Source organism: Coffea arabica, chromosome 5e (assembly GCF_036785885.1).
Source record: "Coffea arabica cultivar ET-39 chromosome 5e, Coffea Arabica ET-39 HiFi, whole genome shotgun sequence".
NCBI lineage: Eukaryota > Viridiplantae > Streptophyta > Magnoliopsida > Gentianales > Rubiaceae > Coffea > Coffea arabica.
The window spans coordinates 5,929,025-5,950,757 of NC_092318.1; the positions used below are offsets into that span (position 1 = coordinate 5,929,025).

The 21,733-nt window shown below is 34.0% G+C and overlaps 2 protein-coding genes and 1 non-coding gene across 3 annotated transcripts; 1 reads left to right on the forward strand and 2 right to left on the reverse strand.

The window, feature by feature from the left end:
* Nucleotides 1-5,080: 5,080 nt before the first annotated feature.
* LOC113722769 (dirigent protein 11-like) lies at nt 5,081-5,644 on the reverse strand. The gene has a single exon (XM_027246007.1). It carries the CDS (start codon nt 5,642-5,644, stop codon nt 5,081-5,083), a length of 564 nt encoding a protein of 187 aa, XP_027101808.1.
* Nucleotides 5,645-15,700: 10,056 nt separating this feature from the next.
* On the forward strand, nt 15,701-21,043 carry LOC140006860 (uncharacterized). Its single transcript, XM_072049527.1, has 5 exons — nt 15,701-15,940; nt 16,694-17,248; nt 17,363-19,780; nt 19,965-19,999; nt 20,398-21,043. The coding sequence occupies exons 1-5, from the start codon at nt 15,701-15,703 to the stop codon at nt 21,041-21,043; spliced, it is 3,894 nt and encodes a 1,297-aa protein (XP_071905628.1).
* On the reverse strand, nt 16,238-16,344 carry LOC140007130 (small nucleolar RNA R71). The gene has a single exon (XR_011814687.1). It is a non-coding gene; the product is annotated as a small nucleolar RNA R71 (small nucleolar RNA).
* Nucleotides 21,044-21,733: the final 690 nt, after the last annotated feature.

Below are 21,733 nucleotides of genomic sequence, written 5' to 3' on the forward strand. Positions count from 1 at the left end.
ATTCGTACTGCTCAAGTGAAATCAAATAGATATATACATGTGTTTAAAAAAAATGTTAGTTTTTCACTTATATTCATTTTCTTTTACTCGAAATTTGAAAATAAAGATGACATTTAATCCTAAATATTATCGAGTGTTTATATCGAATTAAATTTGGATAGAAAAAGTAAACAAAAGAAAAGCATGACAAAAAGAAATAAGTGATTGGCACTTTCAAATTAAGACAATCACAAGGCAAGTAATTCAACTGTTGGTCTTAAAAATGTCGAGTAGAAATTTCAGATTTAAACTGAAATTTGTTAGCACAATTATAGAATTCGAGTTAGAACCTATTAATTAGATGACCTTATTATACAACTCAATAAATAAATTATCACCAAAAGAGAAAGGTCACAAATATTGAATAGGTTCAAATGATGAAATCATATAAATATATACGTGGGTTTCAAACAAAATTATTAGTTTTAAACCCCTATATACATCTATTGAATAGCATGTGTATAGCTATAATTAGCATGTTTAGATGAAATCCAATAGAAATAAATTACATGTTATTCATACTGTTCAGGTAAAATCAAATAGACATATACGTGGGTTTATAGAAAAAAGCTATTCGTACACATGATCAATGAGGGATGAAAAAAATTCATTTTGAAAAATGTGAGGGATGGAAAAATTCATTTTTTGAAATATGAGGAACGAAACAATTCATTTTGTAAAATGTTAGGGACGAAAAAATTCATTTTGTGAAATGTGAGAGACAATGAATCAAATTATGGAAAAATTTGATTTAAAATTTTGCCCTCAAAAAATGATCACATGCAAGTCATGTGGTGGATTCTGGCCAAAAACTAGTCGGAAACCTACGTAGAGATCAAATTTGGTCAATGTGAATTTGGAAGGGATATAAAATTATACTTTTAAAAGTGAGGGACAAAAAAAGTCATTTTGTAAAATGTAAAGGACGTTTTGAACGATTTTCTCTAAAATTAACCTAACAAGTTCAGATTTCAAGAATTAGAGGTCTTGGATTTTAATTCTCATACCTTTTCCCCGCTTCTTACGTTCCACCCCTTCCTCTGATGGGGCAAAAAAAAAAACCGATAGTTAAGGTTCAAAAGGTTCTAGTCTCGTCTTCCTTTTCATTTAAAAAACTAGGGCAGATGTCAATGAGAGGCAAAATTACATATCTGCCAAAGGCAAGAGTTGCTATTAATTACTACGTGCTATAACCCTTATTCAATGGTGAAATTTTGAGAGTTTAAGATTATATGAATAAAAAAATTTTACTATCTTGCTTAAGACGTTCAAAATTTTCTAACACGCTTTTATTTCTACAGCACTTGGTATAACAGATAATGCTCTTTGTGCCCTTATTCGCCCCAAATAAACATTTGCAGGTCCACTCAAATTTTTGTTTGAATAGGAAGTTATTTGAAATATTTATTTGAAAAAATTAATATAGCATTTTTTGTGATGTGATGTATGTGAGATAGGTATTGGAAATTGTGTGTATGATGCAAACAAAGCAAAAATTGAAATTTTTATCTAAAATTTTTATTTGAAAATTACTACAGCATTATTGTGTTCTTATGCACTCGTTAGACAGATTCATAGTTAAAGCGGAGTTTTTTAATCTTTATTATTATTAAGCTAAGTTGACTAAACACATGGAATTGGTAGTTGTTCACAAGGAAAACTAAGAAATAAGAATTGATAGGAAAGGACGTTGAGAAGACTAATGACATCTTGGTCAAATTGATGGAAAAGGTTGAGATGGAAGTCTGAAAAGCTAAAAGGCTGAAGATCGACTAAAAAGCTTTTGAATCCCACATCGGTCTTGGGGGGATGGGTTTGGATAGATAAGTCCTCTGGACGTCTTCAAAAGTTGCCGACTTTTGAAGATTGCTCGGGAATTTAGATTTATTTGCCGAATTTTTACTTTCGTAAGAAAATGTCAGAAGACTAAAAAGCTTCGAAGTTGAGATGGGAGACTAAAAAGCTGAAGTCTTCCCACTGTGTTTTAGGTGCGGGGCTCCTTGCCTATTCTAATATTCGATTGAGTCAATAATGCAGTTTAAATTGGACTTTTCGAAATCATGTCCGCAAATGACATCCAATGAATAATGTAGGTAACAAACGTTAAATAAAAAGGTATCAATTTTGAGGAGAAATGCCATTCCTAGTGCTAATAAATACAACCAATCACTTCGGTTTTGGCAGACAATATCAATTTCAGCTATCTAGGTTTTCATTTTTTAGATATCAAAAGCCAAAAGAAGCAAGAAAGAGAATTATATTTAGTATTGATTTCTAAATCAAGCAACCATTGGTACCTGAAAGAGTCAATTTACTCTCTGGTTGTTAGTTCAGAGCGATTAATTTAGCAAATAAGCGAAAATCTTGAACCGGTCAAACCATTATTAAATTGACAAAAAAGAAAAATGAATATTTTTTTCCTGGTTATTAAAATTGTTCATAAGTGCTATCTTCTCTGTATTTTTTCCTATGTTTCAACTAATTACATGGAGATTATTGATAGTCATGCTAGTAGTTGTACTATGGTACTTCAAAATTTTTCTTCTGCCATTTTCATTTTCATTATGAGCCTAACTAGGGAAACCAGTAAATTAGCAGTTTTAATCGGCAATTATCTTAGAAAAGCGTGGTACTTCTAATTGATCAGATTCTAAGAGTGTGTTTGATAAAACTGAAGGCTGAAAACTAAAAATTGAGAACCAAAGTTTGAATCCATTAAGTTACTGAATTATTAAGTATTAAATTTGATACATTTGAATATATATCATAATAAGTGATAAGTAAATAGTTTATCATCTATTTTTGGAAGCAAGTTTTGTTTAATATTAATTAATTCAGATGTTCAATTTTTAGTTATTAAGTGCATTTAAATATGTTAAAATCTGAATCTATTAAATTTAAATGTTGAATTGGGTTATCAAACAGGGCGTAAGTACAAAAACTTTATCAAATTCAACCTCCGGAATCTAATCCTAGTAGTTAGTAACTAACACCATAAGCAAAAGTAAAGCTTGATTTTTTCACCAATCAGCTACACCCCATATCCTACCTTTTAAAATCAATTCTTTACTTCAGTAATTTCTTCATGCTAAATCTCTATTTAACTTGAGAATGAATATAAAATATTGTATCATTAGATAAAATTTCTTTTTTGTTATTGTGGTTTGTCCTAAATGTTATCCACTATTTGTCCTAAATGTTAGGCTAAATCCTTATTTGATTCGATAATGAAAAAACAAATTATTTTCTATTATTTGAACTTTGATTTTCTAATGGGTGCCTAGTAGTAACTCGTTAGTATATTTAAATTACACATAACTTATTATATGAATACATATATTTACCGTTACTACAATCCTAGCATTTCGAGGCTTTCCCGAATTAATTATAGTCTTGTAAAAATATAAACACTTATAACGAGAGTATGTAACCGTTAGTCAAATCCTTTGGACTTTGCAGTTGATTAATTAGTACGTCACCGTCTTCAACTCCGCAAACCTTTAAAGGTGAGGATTACGAGAAGAAAGAAAGGATGAATTGTTAAATATTACTTTGAACAATCAACACTGATCAATACGTGAACGACTCAACACTGATATCTTGAAGACTGCCTGATTGAGGACTTTGTACTTCATTGGTACAATATAACTTTCACTATCCAAGTTTCTAGATGCTGATCCGAGAACAAATGATGTAAAAGAGAATATTTAAAGGAACCAAGCAACAATTAAGAACAGAAAGGTCAAAGCCATGCTTTTAAAATCAAAACGCAGCCAGAAAGAATTATATGATCTCTTAATGTATGCGTAAATGATTAATGTTTTAAAGCAAATAGACTTGAAGCAATAATTTATATTGCTAGTTGACTTTCAATATAATTTCTACTAGTCTGAGGCTGCGCTACGCACAGGGTGAGCATATGTGACCCGTGTTAATAGTATGTTTGTCTGAAAATATTTTGTAAAGTTTGCTTTGTAAGTATTGATGTTGGAAATAATTTTATAATATGTAAAATAATTGTGAGCTAGTTATTTTTTATTAAATTAGGATAATTGGAGAGAATTGTTGGTAGGTTACTGTATAAAATGTAGTTTAATGTTAATAAAAATATAGCATATATGTGCTGAAGTAGCAGAATATGAGTATAGTATTGAACAGTAAAAGTGTAATTTTTATGGTTATTATTTTATCTTGCAAGAACTTTTACAAGTTCATCATAAAAAATGTGCATCCGATATTCGTTCATTCATAAATGAGAAATTATGAGAATATAGCATGGACTAATAACATGGTATCGTAGCATTTTTTTCCAACCAAAGCTTCGAAAATTATCTTCAACTTTAATGTCCCAGCTTGTGTGTTGGCAATGAAAGATGATTATGCTGTTTTTGTTTGGCAATACATGAGCAGCATCATTGGGTTAGAGTTCCGCAGAATAAAATAGATGATTAAAGTAAACTTGTGTGATTTTTTTTTTCATATCAAAATCCAAACAAAACTAGGGTTGTTTGAAAGGACAATCAGCATTTAATGCTAGAGGAAAAGCAACAGTGTGAATGGAAAACAAAAAAACGCAAACTCAAAATGAGAAGAGGTTAGACGTAAAAAGAAGTGCCACACCAACTGCCTTGCCAAACCCTCTATTCATAGGAGAAATTCTTCCATGTGAAAGCCTTCGAACGAATAGTATTTGAATGGAAATGGCTGCTACGAATTTGACTAATAAAACATACAACTCAATAGTTGGGCTATATGCTAGGATGCTCAAGAGGTAAAAAAAAAAATGTCCATGTAGCTCTCAAAATTTGACAGCACCATAAATGATTTCACATGGATGTCAAAGACATATTTTAACACTTTTATTATTTATTTTTTCCCATCCTCCCGGATGGAGTTCTTATTAAGATAGTCGAATGAACCAGAAGTACATAAAGAAACAGAGACCACCACGTACGTATATGGTCTGAAATAAAACTAAATATCTGTTATTGGCTTTCTTAATTATTGGTTTTCACTTTATTATTCAAACTTCCCATCCTCCTCAGCATCGCCTTATGGTAATATTGGCCATTGTAACCGTATAATTCCTTGCTGGTATTTGTCGAACTGCCAGAAAGGTTGCATATCCACGAACATACCTAAATATTTTGGTGCCAGAAAGTACTGAAAATTCAGTCACCGAAGTATTTTGTATGCTATATCCTAGTCCTTGGAATTCCAAAGTGCTACCGTTGTATTGTCCGTCGGTGAACATGAAGGAAAATGGGTCAAATGAGTAAAGTCCATCACGGGATGAAGCTACATAAAGGCCTTGGCTTCGACCAACAGTTGGAGAATTGATGCTGATGCTTTCTGTAAAGGGAGAATCATTAACATAAATGGTTCCAAATTCGGTGGGAGTTCTCGGCCTACCAGGGGCGCCGGCAACTGCGACAGTGGTGGCATTTGGTCCGCCTGAAAACAGTTGAAGGTACACAGTAATCTTTGTTTCCTTTCCACCGCAGCAATAATCACGGTCACGATGATTAGCTTCTGAACAAACAAAGATTGCTACTAATAGCAAAAGGGAAATTTGGATGGATGTTAAAGCTGAACCTTTTGCCATTTTGTATGTTGAAAGGCTTGCTGAAAAACAAAGAAGGAAGAAACAAATTAGTTAGATGGTGAAGATAATTTGTTCAATGACCATATTTATAGGATGGAGTCAAGGAGTTAGGTATAGCACAAAAAGTTTTAAAAGACAATTAAACATCAATGGGTGGCCATCTATCACAATAGGTTTGTGTAGAATGGTGTGGTGTAATCAGCATATATACATTCATAGTTCATAGCCAAGAATTTCTTTTCATATATAATGGGATAATGGAAAACCTTGTTAACATGAAACACATTTACCTAACAAAAATGAAACACATTTAATAAGGTTCTGGAAAAGGATTAACTCCACTTTGCATTTTCAAACTTGTACCACTTTAACAAGGTTCCGAACTTGTGCTTAGCAGATAAATCAATGTCGACTTTTGATTTTTCTGCATATAAATGGTTTAAATGAAATGAGATTACATTTCTGAGAGTTAGGTAGAGCATAAAAAGTTTTAAGAGAGAATTAAAAATCAATGGGTGGCCACCTATCACAATAGGTTTGAGTAGAATGGTGCGATATACTCAGTAGATATATCATTCAAAGTTGATAGCCAAGAATTTCTTTTAGGGATGGCAACTAGGTCGGATGATCACGGGCTAATGGGCCGGGGAGGGGATTTTTTCCGCCGTTAAAAAATGGGGCAGGGGGCAAGGGAGTAAACCCCCGCCTCACCACCCATTAAAAAAATTAAATCTATATATGTATATATTCATATATAATATTTAATTTAATTTGTTACAAATATATAATAATGATATTATTAGTTATAAATATTATATAATGCATATTAGTATTTGTAATATAAATGATTAGTATTTGTAATATAGTTGATATTATCAAATACTAATAATAGTACATGTCTACTAATAGAAATTATTAATTAGTTATATTAAATCTACTAATACAATTATACTAAATTCGTAATTACACTTAACACAATAACACTTTTTTCTCAGAAAAAAAAACACAATAATGACTTAATGATTGTAGTTTTCTCAAAAGCGAAAACTTGACTATTTTAGTTATATTTGTTTCATCATGTTGGATTGTATTCAAATAACTTTTGTTTAATTGTTTTTTATGGGTTTCAATTATGAAATTACAATGGATAATGACTTGGTCATGTGTTGGCATTTAAGTATTTGATTCTTTGCTCAAATTTGACTACAATGAAATTATATAACAAATTTTTATTGGCCCGACGGGTGCTTCCGTGGGGGTAGCGGGGACGGGTAGGAGGACTGAGGGGCAAGGGAAATTCCCCCCGCCCTACTGCCATTCCTAATTTCTTTTGCTATATAGTGTAATAATGGAAAACCTTGAAAACCTGAAACACATTTACCCCAAAAAAAATGAAATACAGTTTACAAGGTTCTGGAAAATGATTAACTCAACTTTGCATCTTTGAATTTGTACCACTTTAACAGGATTCCAAACTTATACTCAGCAGATAAATCGAACTTGACTTTTGATTTTTCTATAGAAGAATGGTTTAAATGAAATAGGATTGCATTTCAAAGAGTCAGGTAGAGATTAAAAGGTTTTAAAAGAGAATTAAACCTCAATGGGTGGCCACTTATCACAGTAGGTTTGTGTAGAATGGTGTGGTATACACGGTAGATATATCAGTCAAAGTTCATAGTCAAGAATTTCTTTTGTTATATAGTGGAATAATGAAAAACCTTGAAGTCTTGAAACACTTTTGCCTAAAAAGAAATAAAAAGCAATGAAACACATTTGACAAGGTTCTGAAAAAAAGAATTAAATCCACTTTGCACCTTTGAACTTCAATCACTTTAATAAGGTTAACTTACACTTAATAGCTAAATCAATCTTGGCTTTTGATTTTTGTGCGTATAAATGGTTTGAATGAAATAGGATTACATTTCTAAGAGTTAGGTAGAGCATAAAAAGTTTTAAGAGAGAATTAAATGCCAATGGGTGGTCACCTATCAAAATAGGTTTGTATAGAATGGTATACTCAGCAAATATATCATTCAAAGTTGATAGTCAAGAATTTCATCTACTGTAAAAATAATAAAAAGCTCAAACGTTGACTTTCCTGATAATATGATGCTCCATCCAATCCACATATGTTTATCTACGATTCACCAGTAAATTTGATGAAGAGCTCAAAAGTTGACTTTCCTGATAACATGGTACTCCATTCTTCCCGTTTTATAAGGACTTAACTAACCATTCTGTGGCCAAACCATTATCCATCTTGACCATCTAAATGGCGAATTGCACTTTTAGTTTAATGCTCAATAAAACAGAAGTTCTTAACCATGTTAAGAAAAAATAGATGAAAAGGGCTTTTGTCACCTTTTATTAGTTGTGGTGGTTAAATAGGAGAAGGATTACATTTTCTTAAACTAAGTAAAAGATTATTTTACATAAAGCAAGTTGGATGCACATCATATGTAAAATAAAAATATGAAAAATAAAGACTACCGTACATTTAGACTTGGTAGCATATCAAAAAATTTTTTTTTAATGACAGTGTATAATGATTTATGTATGCAACAAAATGAAACTTCTCATTTTCAGACCAGAAATATTTCTTTTGAAGTAATCTCAGTCGGACAAGGACGTACCAAGCGGGGCCGAGAAAGAAAAGCCCCTCCACACCTAAAAAAATTGTTATGAAAATTATGTAGGACAATAATCTTTTAACAATAATTGTTACTTTACCACCAACATATATAACTTACTTAGTTCCTGACCCCTTCAATTACATTTAGACAAATCTTCCATGACAAATCAACTTTTACCTCTTTCTGCTAGTATAGAGTTTCGTTGCATTTGTGTACGATATATATGACTTAAAATTACAATTAAGTAAACACTATACCAAAAGGAAACAGAGGACCACCAAAAGAAAGTTTCAACCAATATTAGATACTATTTATACTATATTGGCCTGAATAAAAAAATAGAGTATTAGTCAAAAATGAACACCGAAAATCACAATTTTTTTATTCGTAGATGTGTAGCCTTTACATTTTATTCTTTCCAGAGTGATTGGTAATGATGAATTACAAGAATAGTGGAAGAATGATTATAAAGATACAAGATGCATATATGATAGAGTCAAAGCAAGGTAAATGATAAGTGCTTGATTTGCATATTTGTAAGTGGTTATTTATGTGCATTTTAGTGTATTTTCATTTAAGTTGAAGTTGAATAACTAGATTTTAAGTTAAGTTTTGCATTTTGTGGTTAAGTGAGAAAACTCACATTTCTATGGACTTAAGTGCGGAAATTTCATGTTTTTTTTATAGGTTTTTGACGGGTATTTTACATACGTACAAGTTAAAAAAAAACCGAATTACACCCGTTCACTGCAAGTATACAGATCAACTAGTAGTTTAGGGTATATATCGGGTCGATCCCACAGGGAAGAGTGAACAATTACCGGTATTACTAAAGCTTCTCTATTATTTAGACTATTAATGAATTATAACAAATTAAAACCTACTGAAATTATGCAATAAAATAGCAAATGAAAGCTCCTTAGGTTGTGGTATCCCTAACTACTCATGCAAGTGCTATATTTGGATCATTAAGTACTACATCTAGGCTAGTTATGGTGTAATTTCCTTAAACATGTGAAACCTACTTTCGTTGTGAATCAACTATACTCATAACTAATCCATACCTATTTTCATGGTTATGAAATTAGCTACAAGTTCATTTCTTCAATGAAATTACATGAAATGAATCACTAAAAATCACATAAGTGCACCTCTACTTTCGTGAGTGTACTCCCTATGTTTAGCACTTCTTGAACTAGTGTTAAATCTCAATTTCCATTGCAGAAACAACACCTTAGATAATCACAATCAATGGTACCAGATTAATCATGATTTAAAGAGCCAAAGTGCTAAATAACTTGCTCAAATCATAGCAGTCAAATAACCAAATAATAAACACTAACAATTATAGAAAGTTCAACCAAACCCAAGGTATAAACTTTAGAAACACATAATGAACACAAAATCCAGAACTTGTATATTAACTAAAATTGGAATCAAATACAAAAGATAAAGAATTTGGAAGGAATACAACCCTTGTCACCTGAGCTTTCTTCCTTGCCTTCTTCATCCTCCATCCTCATCCTAATCTAGATAATAAACAAGAATGGAAAAGCTACACTACTCTATACTAAGCTAAACTAACACTAGAGAGATGAAAGAACTACATTTCTGCAGCTTCAAGCTTTCTCCCGTAGCTCACTCTCTATATTTTGCTATGGACTCCCATCCCCCTCTCATTGCAATGAATTTTGCTTTTTAATGATGAAAGTTGGTCAAGGAATGAAGCTTTACACTTTCTCCTTACAGCTGGTAATGTCTCTCACATGTCTAGCATCACATGTGAGTTGGTGGAGGTGAAATTGAGTTTTACGCGTCCAGAGCAGCCTTTTCTGACCACAATCCGGCCAGGAATCCGGCCACAAATCCGGCCAAATTCAGGCCGTATTGCTACAGTAAATCTGGGCTGCTACAGTGATCCGAGCTGCTACAGTACCTAGGATCCGTATGGATCCGAGCTTGGTTCCACTAACCCAGAAACAACCGAGGGTTCGGATGAATAGTGGATCCGAGTGTGGATCACTTGCTCTGTTTTTGGCCCAACTTCAACTGATCGTTTCTTGATGTTAGAGGCTGAACCAGCTCATGTCTAAAACACGAAAGTTGTAGCCTTTTGAGTTATCTTTCTAATGCATCAAGAATCACCTCATTTGGATCTGTGTAGGCTGAGATATGACTGAAATACCCTTGCCTGCTCCATGCCTTGTTCCAGTTTCGACCAATAGCAATTGACTCTGTACTTCGGCCTTTTGACCTGGAAAACCTTCAAACTGGATTCAGATGTCTTCCACAAAGTTGTAGATCTATCTCTTATCTTCAAATGGGTTCAAGAATCATCTCAATCCGATCATTGTAGCTCAAGTTATAGCCGAAATACGAAAATGTGTCAAAACTGTCAAAATACACAAAATTCAAGTAAAAAGTAATAAAAACCTCATTTAATCACTTAAAAACATTTATTCACCAATTATAGCCAAAATGATTCATTTTCTTCCAATAATATAACTAAAGTGACTAAAAATAATATAAAATATCATACAATTATTACGTAAATTAGTCACTTATCAAACTCCCCCACACTTAAATCATTGCTTATCCTCAAGCAATCCACACATAATCAACTACAATGATTTAAGAGGTGAAACAATATATGCACTTTTGTCAAATTTAATTCCTCATGACCTGAAAAATAATCATTATACAATTGTTCAAATTACATTAAATACTCATAATATCAAGTAAAGGAAAGATAATTATACCTTAATTCAACAAGTTAAACGTAATCTCTTACCCTAACCTAATTTCACAAATAAGCAAATCACATAGTCGATTTATAGCCTTCCTCCTCCTATAATCATCTTTTTCTCAAAATTTTACATCGAAGAGGGATTTATTCATACTAATTTTACTTAATTAGTGAGAATGCCTTTTTACGCGAAAATCGACACTTTTAGGTGAAGATTCCCGGTTACTCAACATTTCACTTATTCAAGTTGCAATGCATACTCTTAATTCAAGTACCTTTTTACGCGAAAATCGACATTTGTAGATGCCAACCCCCGGTTACTCGGTACAAAAATCATTGGAGTAGAATAATTTTTTTCTTTCTTTTCTTCTCTTTTCTTTTTTCTCTTTTTTTTCTACTTTTTTTTTCTTTTTCAGAAATAAAGGACAATAAATAGATATTCCCTCTTAGAAAATATATAAGACTAATCAAAGGAGGAGTATAACCTTTTATCAACTATATCAATCACTTACTTATAAAATTAAGTAAAGAGAAGAAATTTCATTAAACATGTAAAATTATAGGCATAATTTTCCTCACTTTATCCAATATACTTTCTAAAATGCAAAAATCCTAATTGCATAATAACCATTTTCAAGTTAAATGAGGACTAAACCTTCCAAAATACATATAACATTTCAACAATTGGAAGAATTAGACACTGAAAGCTGGAACAAATTAACCCTTTTTGAATGAAAATACAAAAATTTGAAGAACTTTTGGGCTATAGTGAAATATTGAAAAAGATTTTAGAAAACTTTTTACAGAGTTTCTCCTTATAAATGGAAGAAAACTTCCTGCCAACAAACCCAATTTCAAGCAAATTATCCACATGGCAATATATCCAAGCACAATTCCAACATTTCTAAGCATTTAAATCTACAAAATATCATCACATAGAAAGTATTTGCAAGTTCAAATATTTCCTCCCCCACACTTAAACTTCACATTGTCCTCAATGTGAGAAAAGGAAAATAAATAAGGAGTAAAAGAAAATACTGCTCAATTGAACTTGCGCAATCCGAATCCATGTCCAAGTGATGAATTTCCAACCGTATTTGAGAAAGAATGGAAGTTCACTTATTGCACCCTGAAAAAGACAAAATCAAAACAAATAAATTTCTTAAAAATAAAAGGTTGCAATCAACAAAATCATGCAATTCAAGGAAAAAGGAAAAATGATCAAGCATGTGGAACCATACAATGTTCAAGGGATAAAAACATGAAATGAGCTAATCTTTGCTAATCAAATATATGCATTAGTATCCAAAGCAAAGGGAAGCTAATTTCACACAAAAAACCCACAATCATGAACAAAATAAGTTCCATTTATACATTTTGTCATCAATGATCAAATCCCCGCAAGTACAAAAGTAATCTCAAAATGGAGGCAAACACACCAAACCAAAATATAAATGACCTTCGTGAAAATTCATGAAATACTAAAAACTATTGAACCACAAAAATTGTAAGTGCATTTATGAATTTCATCAATTAAGGTCATCTTCAATTCACCTCTTCTTTTAGAATTACCTAAGAATTCACAAAATCATTCAATCAAGCACATTTTCATTCATTAGATAATCTAAATTACTCACATAAATATAAAAAACTCCCACTAAGCTAATTAAAATGCTACATTTGGCTACTTAATATGCAACTTCGTCATCAAGCCAAATTAAGCATAAAACTAGCAAGAATTCACCAAATAAGTACAATAAATGCAAATCACAAAATATAGTTATCACTAACAATCACCAATAGCATCAATAAGCTGAAATAAATGCACCTAACTTCACATATTAAAAATTGCCTAAAAATAGAAAATATTCAATCATGGCAAAATTCAAATAACAAAGTTAGGTGAAGAATTGTTACCTCAAGGTGGTTTGGTGATGTTTAGAGATCAATATGATGTGAAAACCCTCAAAAAACTTACTCCAATTTGACCTCAATTGAGTGATTTCAAGAAGGTAGAACCCTAACTAATGGTAAGCTTGAAACCACTTTAGAGTTGTTTTTGAAAAAATATGAACTATGAAATTCACTCTAGAGGATAGGAGAAAGTGATTTGGTGAAGGTTATTTGAAGATTAAATGGTGAAAAGTGGTGTTTTAGTGAGTGGTGTGTGTTTGAGGTGTTAGTGTGTGAGTTGGGTTGAAGAAGAAGGGAGAGAAATTGTGAGGAATCCGTGAAACGGATTCATCTTACGCTGGTTACTGTTCACAATCCGGCCAGAAATTGGAGGGATTCGCGGAGGGATTGCTCGAGGGATTCTGGGCAGAAATTTTTTTTTTTTTTTTTTTTTTTTTGCATATCCGGCCACTGTTGCATATCCGGCCAGTTTCTGGCCGGATTTCCGGCCGGATTCTGTCCAGAATGCTCGAAAAAATTTTCTTTTCTCCCCTGACTATCCGGCCTTCAATCCGGCCAACATTTGGCCGGATTTATGGCCGGATTTGCTGCAGAAAAAGCTGTTTTCTGCAGTTTTTCCTCCAAATTTGCTTGGCCAACCTTCCACATTCAACCTACTTCATGTTCTTTGAATAAAATTCAAATTTAACATGATCATGCATGAATATAACTTAAACATGAAACACTTTAAATGCATGAAATGCAGCAATTGAACATGAAAACTCCCTTTTTGCCTTAATATAAACACCTTTGCAATTGAGATCATTTGCATGAACTCTTGCCATTGCCACCTACAAAACACACAAAAACATTAATCGAACAACTAAAACTTACTAAAAACAAGCCAACATGAAGAAAAGTAGAGTTGAAAAGTGATCCAAGCCTTCGTTTTTAAAAGGATCCGAGGTCGTTTTTGAAAGGATCCGAGGTCGGATCATTGTGAGTGAGCTCGGATGAAGAAGTTCGAATTTTTTTCTGATTGCAGAAGTGGATCCGAGGCCTCGGATCCATATGGATCCGAGCTCGGATCCGATAAATGAGTGATTAATGCGTAATTTTGTGAAATTGTGAAGGTAATTGATGTATGAAATTCATGCACAAGTTGAAAGAAATGTCAGGGTCATCCAGAGGACAAAGTACACAAGAAAGTGGGAGCAAAAATGTAGAAAAAGGGAAGAAGTGAAAAACTGGAAAAATGTTCAACACGGATCCGAGCTCGGATCCGTGTGTACAAGAGGGATCCGACCCCTCGTCTGTACTTCTGGCGGAGTATATCCGAGGTCAGGACGATCCGACCTCGGATCCATCATGGGAAGGCCTCGGATCCTATAATCCGAGCTCGGATCCATTATCACTCCTCGGATCCGAGGCTCGGATCTGTCTCTCTCCTCAGCAAGTGGCACAGCCGTTTTTCTTTACCTTTCTCACAACTTTTACAGCTATTTTGAGGGACAGAAATCGGTGGCACATGCTTCTGCAATAAAAGAGAAGACCAAATGAGTGTGGACAAAAGGAACATCATATCTTTGACTTCTTTTTACAAAATCTAAGTGGAGGAAATTATGAAGTGAGAGGAATGGAATTTCTACCACCTTTTATGCAGAAACACAAGGGAGAAGCAAGGATAACCATACGTAGCTAGTTTTCCTTCTTGCAACAAGTTTTCTCTCTAGTTAGGAGTACTTGGAGAAGCATTTTTTGGAGAGTTTTCACTTGTAATCATATTGTGCAAGAACATAGCAGGAATTGGAGAGCTTCACCTTCAATTGGCTAAGCTTTCTTTTATCTTTCTTATACTTGTACTTTATGATGTTTTGTATTAATAAACTTGTGAATTTGATTGTTAAATCATTCATGAGTAGCTAAACTCCTTCATCTAGGGAGTAGATGAAACTTATGGCTAAATAATACTAATTGAATGTGATTTACACTTGTTATATCTTGAGTTAACTTGTCTACTTGTGTAGCTGTGATTTCTTGTTATTGTTTGATCACCAATAACTTGTTTACAGTTGTTATTGTTCAATGAGAATTGGTAATAACAATGGAAACACATGAGTAGAGCTTGAGTTGTATGTTCATGAAAATAGAAATACACTTAAGTGGATTACTTAGTATTTCATGAACTAAAACAGAGTTGTAGTAGTATTTCACCATGGAAATAGGGAAATCTATATTGCTCTAAGCCATTTCATCATGGAAATGAGACTTGGTAATCTTGGAAATAAATCTCTGGTTAAGCAAGAATAATAGCAATAAGTAAATCCATTTATTTGTGTAGTTTATGCCATAAGTGGAATCTACATCCCTAGAATCTTCATTAAGTGAAATTTCTCTATTTGCATTCAGCATTTGTTAAACTAGATTTGTACATCAGATTTGTAGATTACAGCATTAGATTTTCTCTGCTCAAAATTAATGGTAAGTCTAAATAATAGAGAGAACAGGGGCTTAGTAATTGTTTAAATTGCTCCTCGTGGGATCGACCCGATACACATCTTGTACTAAAATTTCGACCTGTATACTTGCAGTCCAACGGGTGTAAAATCGGAATTAAACTTGCATTGATACAATAAGAACCCGTCAAGTTTTTGGCGCCGTTGCCGGGGAGCGGCAATATTAGGGCCTAGTCATCTCTATTAATTTAGACATTTTCATTTGTTTTTATCCAAGTTGTTGAATTAAAACTACAAAAATTTCTCTTATTTTTATTTGTAGTGCATGCACCGATCAAATAGAGAAGTTGCACATTTTGATCCTGAAATTGAAAGAACATTGCGGAGACAAAGGAGGAATACACTGCATCAAGAGGAACAAGAGGTTTGGCAGCCAATAGAAGATATCTTGATAGAATTACCATTTGAAGAAGAAATGGCGGAAAATGACCTAAATAGGCGAGTTCTGCGAGATTTTACTATACCGGGAACACAAGGTTCACAAACGAGCATAGCAAGGCCTGCGGTAAATGCTAACAACTTTGAGATTAAACCTTCACTTATCCAAATGGTTCAACAATCTCAATTTGGAGGTAATGCAGTAGAAGATCCTAATACACACTTAGCTACATTCTTGGAAATTTGTGATACAATTAAAATGAATGGAGTTAGTGATGATGCTATAAGGCTAAGATTGTTCCCATTTTCATTGAGAGATAAGGCCAAACTTTGGCTACACTCTCATGCTCCCAATACTTTCACTGGATGGGATGAATTATCAAGAGCATTCTTAAATAAGTACTTTCCACCAGGTAAGACTGCTAAGCTTAGAATGGATATCACTAGTTTTAGCCAATTAGAAGGTGAATCATTATATGAGGCATGGGAAAGGTTTAGAGATCTGCTTCGGAAATGTCCACATCATGGACTGCCGGAGTGGTTAATCATACAAACCTTCTATAATGGTTTAGTTTTTTCTACTAAAACTATGATCGATGCAGCTGCAGGTGGAGCTTTAATGGGTAAAACACCCCAAGAAGCTCATAATTTGATAGAAGAAATGGCAGCAAATAACTACCAATGGGCCAATGAGAGAGGTAATGCAAGACGTCACGCAGGTATGATAGAAATGGACACTCTTAATATGCTGAGTGCTCAAATGAATAATGTGATGAAATTGCTAAGTAGACAAGGTCCAAGCTCATCTAATGCACATGTAGCATGCTGTTCTGTATGTGGAGGTGAACATGATACTAATGAGTGTGTTGATTCTGAACAGGTACAATTCGTCAATAATTACAATCGTAATGCTCAAAATAACCCCTACTCGAATACTTACAATCCGGGGTGGAGAAATCATCCAAACTTTGGATGGAAGGATCAAGGAAATCAACCAAGGCCAACCAATCCACCGGGATTTCAATCAAGGCAACAACAAGCTGAAACTAAATCTGGTTGGGAGATGGCAGTGGAAAAGCTTGCAAAAGTTACCTCGGACAGATTTGAGCGAGTAGAAGGAAGGTTGGACCAACTCACTACAATGTACAGGAATGTAGAGGTCCAAATTGGTCAAATTGCTAGTTCTTTGAATAATCGAAATCAAGGAGAATTACCTAGCAAAACAGAGGTCAATCCTAAGGAGCATGTGAAAGCCATTACTCTTCGTAGTGGTAGACAATTAGAAGATCCTCCAGTGAAGGAAGTTGAGAAGGATGAGAATGAAAAACAAGAAGAAAAGCAGTGGAACCAAGAGGCGATTGTGGAGGAAAATAGTCGGGAGAATCCAAGAGAAAAGCAACCATCATCTTCCACTACCATTCCAATACCCCCTGCGGTTCCATTCCCACAAAGATTAAAGCAAAATAAGTTTGATAAAGATTTTGAAAAATTTGTTAAACTTTTCAAACAATTGCACATTAACATTCCTTTTGCCGATGCTATTTTGCAGATTCCGTCTTATGCGAAATTTCTCAAGGAAATCATGACTAGAAAAAGAAAGTTGGAAGACTGCGAAACAATAGCATTAACGGAGGAATGTAGTGCAATTATTCAAAATAAGCTACCACCGAAGTTGAAGGATCCAGGGAGTTTTTCTATACCTTGCACCATAGGTAACGTTGATTTTTCTAAAGCATTGTGTGATCTTGGTGCTAGTGTATCATTAATACCTTTAACGGTGGCTAGACAATTGGGTTTGCATGAGCTTAAACGCACAAATATTACTTTGCAACTAGCGGATCGGTCTATTAGATATCCAGTGGGAGTGTTGGAGAATGTATTGATAAAAGTTCAAAAATTTATCATTCCAGTGGATTTTGTGGTATTAGATATGGAAGAAGATATATCTATGCCAATTATTCTAGGTAGACCATTTCTAGCTACTGCAGGTACTATTATTGATGTAAAAAATGGCAAGCTTAAGTTTCAAGTAGGTGAAGAAGAAGTAGAATTTAATTTGAATGAAATGGAAAAATACCCTTCTTTTACCGATCATGCTTATTCTATTGGCACAATTGATAAACTAACCCAAGAGATGAGTCAAGTCAACCTTGACTTAGATCCTCTTGAGCATTGTTTAATGAGTTTAGGTAAGCAAGAAGATGTTTGTGAAGAAATTGAAGAATTGGCCAAGTACTTGGATTTTCAAGCACCTTATAAAAGGGGTAATTTGTATGAAAGTCTTGGCCAAGGAAAAGGGTTTTCACAACCTTCAGAAATTGAACCTCCAAGGTTAGAGCTCAAGCCACTTCCGACTCATCTAAGGTATGAATTTCTTGGAGAAAATAAAACTTTACCTGTAATTGTTAGTGCTGACCTTGATGATGAACAGTGTGCAAAGTTGCTAAGAGTTCTAAGAAGGTGTAAGAAGGCAATTGGATGGACAATTTCAGACATTAAAGGTATAAGTCCTTCTATATGCATGCATCGAATTTTATTGGAGGACAATTGCAAACCAGTGGTGGAAACACAAAGAAGACTCAATCCAAACATGAAAGAGGTGGTAAGAAATGAAATTCTTAAATGGCTTGACGCAGGTATAGTTTTTCCTATCTCCGATAGTGTTTGGATTAGTCCAATTCATGTGGTACCAAAGAAGGGTGGAATGACTACAATCGTGGGTAAAAATGATGAATTAATTCCATCTAGACTTGTGGTAGGGTGGAGAGTGTGTATTGATTATCGTAAGTTAAATACGGTAACAAGAAAAGATCATTTTCCCCTACCATTTCTTGATCAATTATTGGAGCGAATAGCTGGATATGAATTTTACTGTTTTCTTGATGGTTTTTCAGGATATAATCAAATAGCTATAGCTCCAGAGGATCAAGAAAAGACCACATTTACATGTCCTTATGGCACTTTTGCCTTTAGAAGAATGCCATTTGGTTTATGCAATGCTCCTGCAACTTTTCAACGATGCATGATGGCTATTTTTTCTGATTATATTGAGAAAATTATGGAGATATTTATGGATGATTTTTCTGTGTATGGTTCATCTTTTGATCAGTGTCTTCATAATTTGGAATTAATTTTGCAGAGATGCGAGGAAACAAATCTTGTACTGAATTGGGAGAAATGTCATTTTATGGTAAAAGAAGGAATTGTCTTAGGACACAAGATTTCCTCCAAGGGAATTGAGGTGGATCAAGCCAAAATAGAAGTCATCGAAAAATTGCCACCCCCAAGCAATGTCAAGGGGATAAGGAGTTTTTTAGGACATGCTGGCTTTTATAGACGTTTTATTAAAGATTTTTCTAAAATAGTAAAGCCATTATGTGATTTATTATGTAAAGATTCTCCTTTTCAATTTGATGACAATTGTTTGGTTGCATTTGAAAGGTTGAAGAAGGAATTGATTTCTGCCCCAATTATAACTTCACCAGATTGGTCAATACCATTTGAATTGATGTGTGATGCAAGTGATTATGCAGTTGGAGCAGTTTTGGGACAAAAGAAAGAAGGACGATTGCACGTCATTTACTATGCTAGCAAGTTGCTAAATGAGGCTCAACTCAATTATGCAACGACAGAAAAAGAGCTATTGGCAGTGATATTTGCTTTGGACAAATTTAGATCCTATTTAGTAGGATCTAAAGTCATTATATATACGGACCATTCAGCTCTTAAATATTTGCTGCATAAGAAGGATGCAAAACCTAGACTAATTCGGTGGATTCTTTTATTGCAGGAATTTGATGTGGAGATAAAAGACAAAAAGGGATCGGAGAATCTAGTTGCAGATCATTTATCACGTTTGGAATATATCCCAATCAAAGATCAGGTTCCAATTCAAGAGAATTTTCCGGATGAGTTTGTCCTAGCACTTAGAAATTCTCCATGGTATGCAGATTTTGCTAACTACTTGGTCAGTGGAGAGATTCAAAAGGGATTTAATTATCATCAAAAGAAGAAATTCTTACATGACGTAAAAAGTTACTTTTGGGAGGAACCATTGCTATACAGACATTGTGCCGATGGTATGATACGTAGATGTATTCCTGAAGATGAGGTACATAATGTTTTATATCATTGTCATAACCTTGAAACAGGTGGTCATTTCAGTACTTCAAAGACTGTGGCAAAGGTATGGCAATCAGGATTTTATTGGCCAACTATGTACCAAGATGCTAGGGAATATGTTAAAAATTGTGATGCATGCCAAAGAACTGGAAATATATCTCGAAAGAATGAAATGCCCCTGACTACGTTCTTGGAAGTTGAGTTATTTGATGTATGGGGTATTGATTTTATGGGACCATTTCCTAGTTCTTTTAATAATAAGTACATCTTAGTAGCAGTGGATTATGTTTCTAAATGGGTTGAAGCAATCGCTTCACCTACTAATGACTCTAAAATTGTACTTAGATTCCTTAAAAAGAATATTTTCAGTAGATTTGGTATACCCAAGGCCATAGTAAGTGATGAAGGGAAACATTTTTGTAACAGACAATTGGATTCCTTATTGTTTAAATATGGTTGTAGGCACAAGACATCACTTCCATATCATCCTCAAGCCAATGGACAAGCAGAGCTAGCTAATAGAGAGATAAAGCTCATTTTGGAGAAAACTGTGAATAAATCACGCAAGAATTGGGCTACAAAGCTAGATGATACACTATGGGCTTACCGAACGGCATTTAAGACACCCCTAGGGATGTCACCGTATCGTTTAGTCTATGGGAAAGCTTGTCACCTACCTGTGGAGATTGAGCACAAAGCTTATTGGGCAATTAAATCTATTAACATGGATTGTAATTTTGCAGGAGAAAAGCGATTACTTGAGCTAAGTGAATTGGAGGAACACCGACTACATGCATATGAAAATGCCAAAATTTATAAAGAAAAGATCAAATATTGGCATGACAAGCATATTATTCCTAAAAAATTTCTGGTAGGGCAAAAGGTACTCTTGTTCAATTCACGCCTGAGGTTATTTCCAGGAAAATTGAAGTCAAGGTGGTCGGGACCATTTGAAGTAACTCAAGTATTTCCTTATGGAGCAGTGGAAATAAAAGGAGAAAATGGTTCTCCATTTAAAGTAAATGGGCAAAGATTGAAGCCCTATTTGGCCGGAGAAAAGGTTCCTAAAGGAGTAAATTACTCCTTAGGAAATGCAATGGAGAATTAAAGAAGTTATAGGAAAGTCGAGCCAACGACTATAAACAAAAGCGCTTGTTGGGAGGCAACCTAATAATAATAATGTATTTGTGTGTTTTTATGTGTTTCTTACATTTTGGTGTAAGTTAATTGACTAATTAGATGTATTTCACTTGTTTATAGGAGATACGGGAGTTTTATCATCCATCTTGGAGGTGCACTTGAAGATCATGTTGGCAGGGAGTTTTCTTACCAAATTGTGTTTTAAGTGTTTAAAATTTCTATGCCTATACATACATTGTGCATTTCAAGTGAGTTTTGGTGATATCATGGTTATAAAGGTTCATGGATTCATTTGATGTGTATTTAATGCTCAGAAATGCCATTTTGATGTAAAAATGCAAAAATGATCAAAGAACCTCACCCCTCGATTTTCAATGTAAATGTGTTTGTTGTGTTTTGAGAGGATGGATATTGTGTTTAAGGTATATTGCATGTGCGTGGGAGGTTAGAATTGATAAAAGTTTGTCCAATGTGTGTTTTGGAATTGGCCGGAAAAGGGAGAAAAAGTTTGAAAAATTGCAGTTTCTGCAATTAGTGCAGAGAAGTCAGGATCCGAGCTCGGATCCTAAAATCCCAGACAGATCCGACCGCGGATCCATAGATCCGAGCTCGGATCTTTTCCAACCCAGATAAATCCGAGGGCTCGTCTGTGTTTCTG

Coding starts and splice junctions, on each gene's coding strand:
- LOC113722769 (XM_027246007.1), bottom strand. CDS start 5,644: ATGGCAAAAGGTTCAGCTTTAACATCCATCCAAATTTCCCTTTTGCTA.
- LOC140006860 (XM_072049527.1), top strand. CDS start 15,701: ATGCACCGATCAAATAGAGAAGTTGCACATTTTGATCCTGAAATTGAA. Junction 15,941..16,693: donor CGAGCATAGCAAGGCCTGCG/GTAAATGCTAAC, acceptor GATTCTGAACAG/GTACAATTCGTCAATAATTA. Junction 20,000..20,397: donor CTTCAAAGACTGTGGCAAAG/GTATGGCAATCA, acceptor ATATGGTTGTAG/GCACAAGACATCACTTCCAT.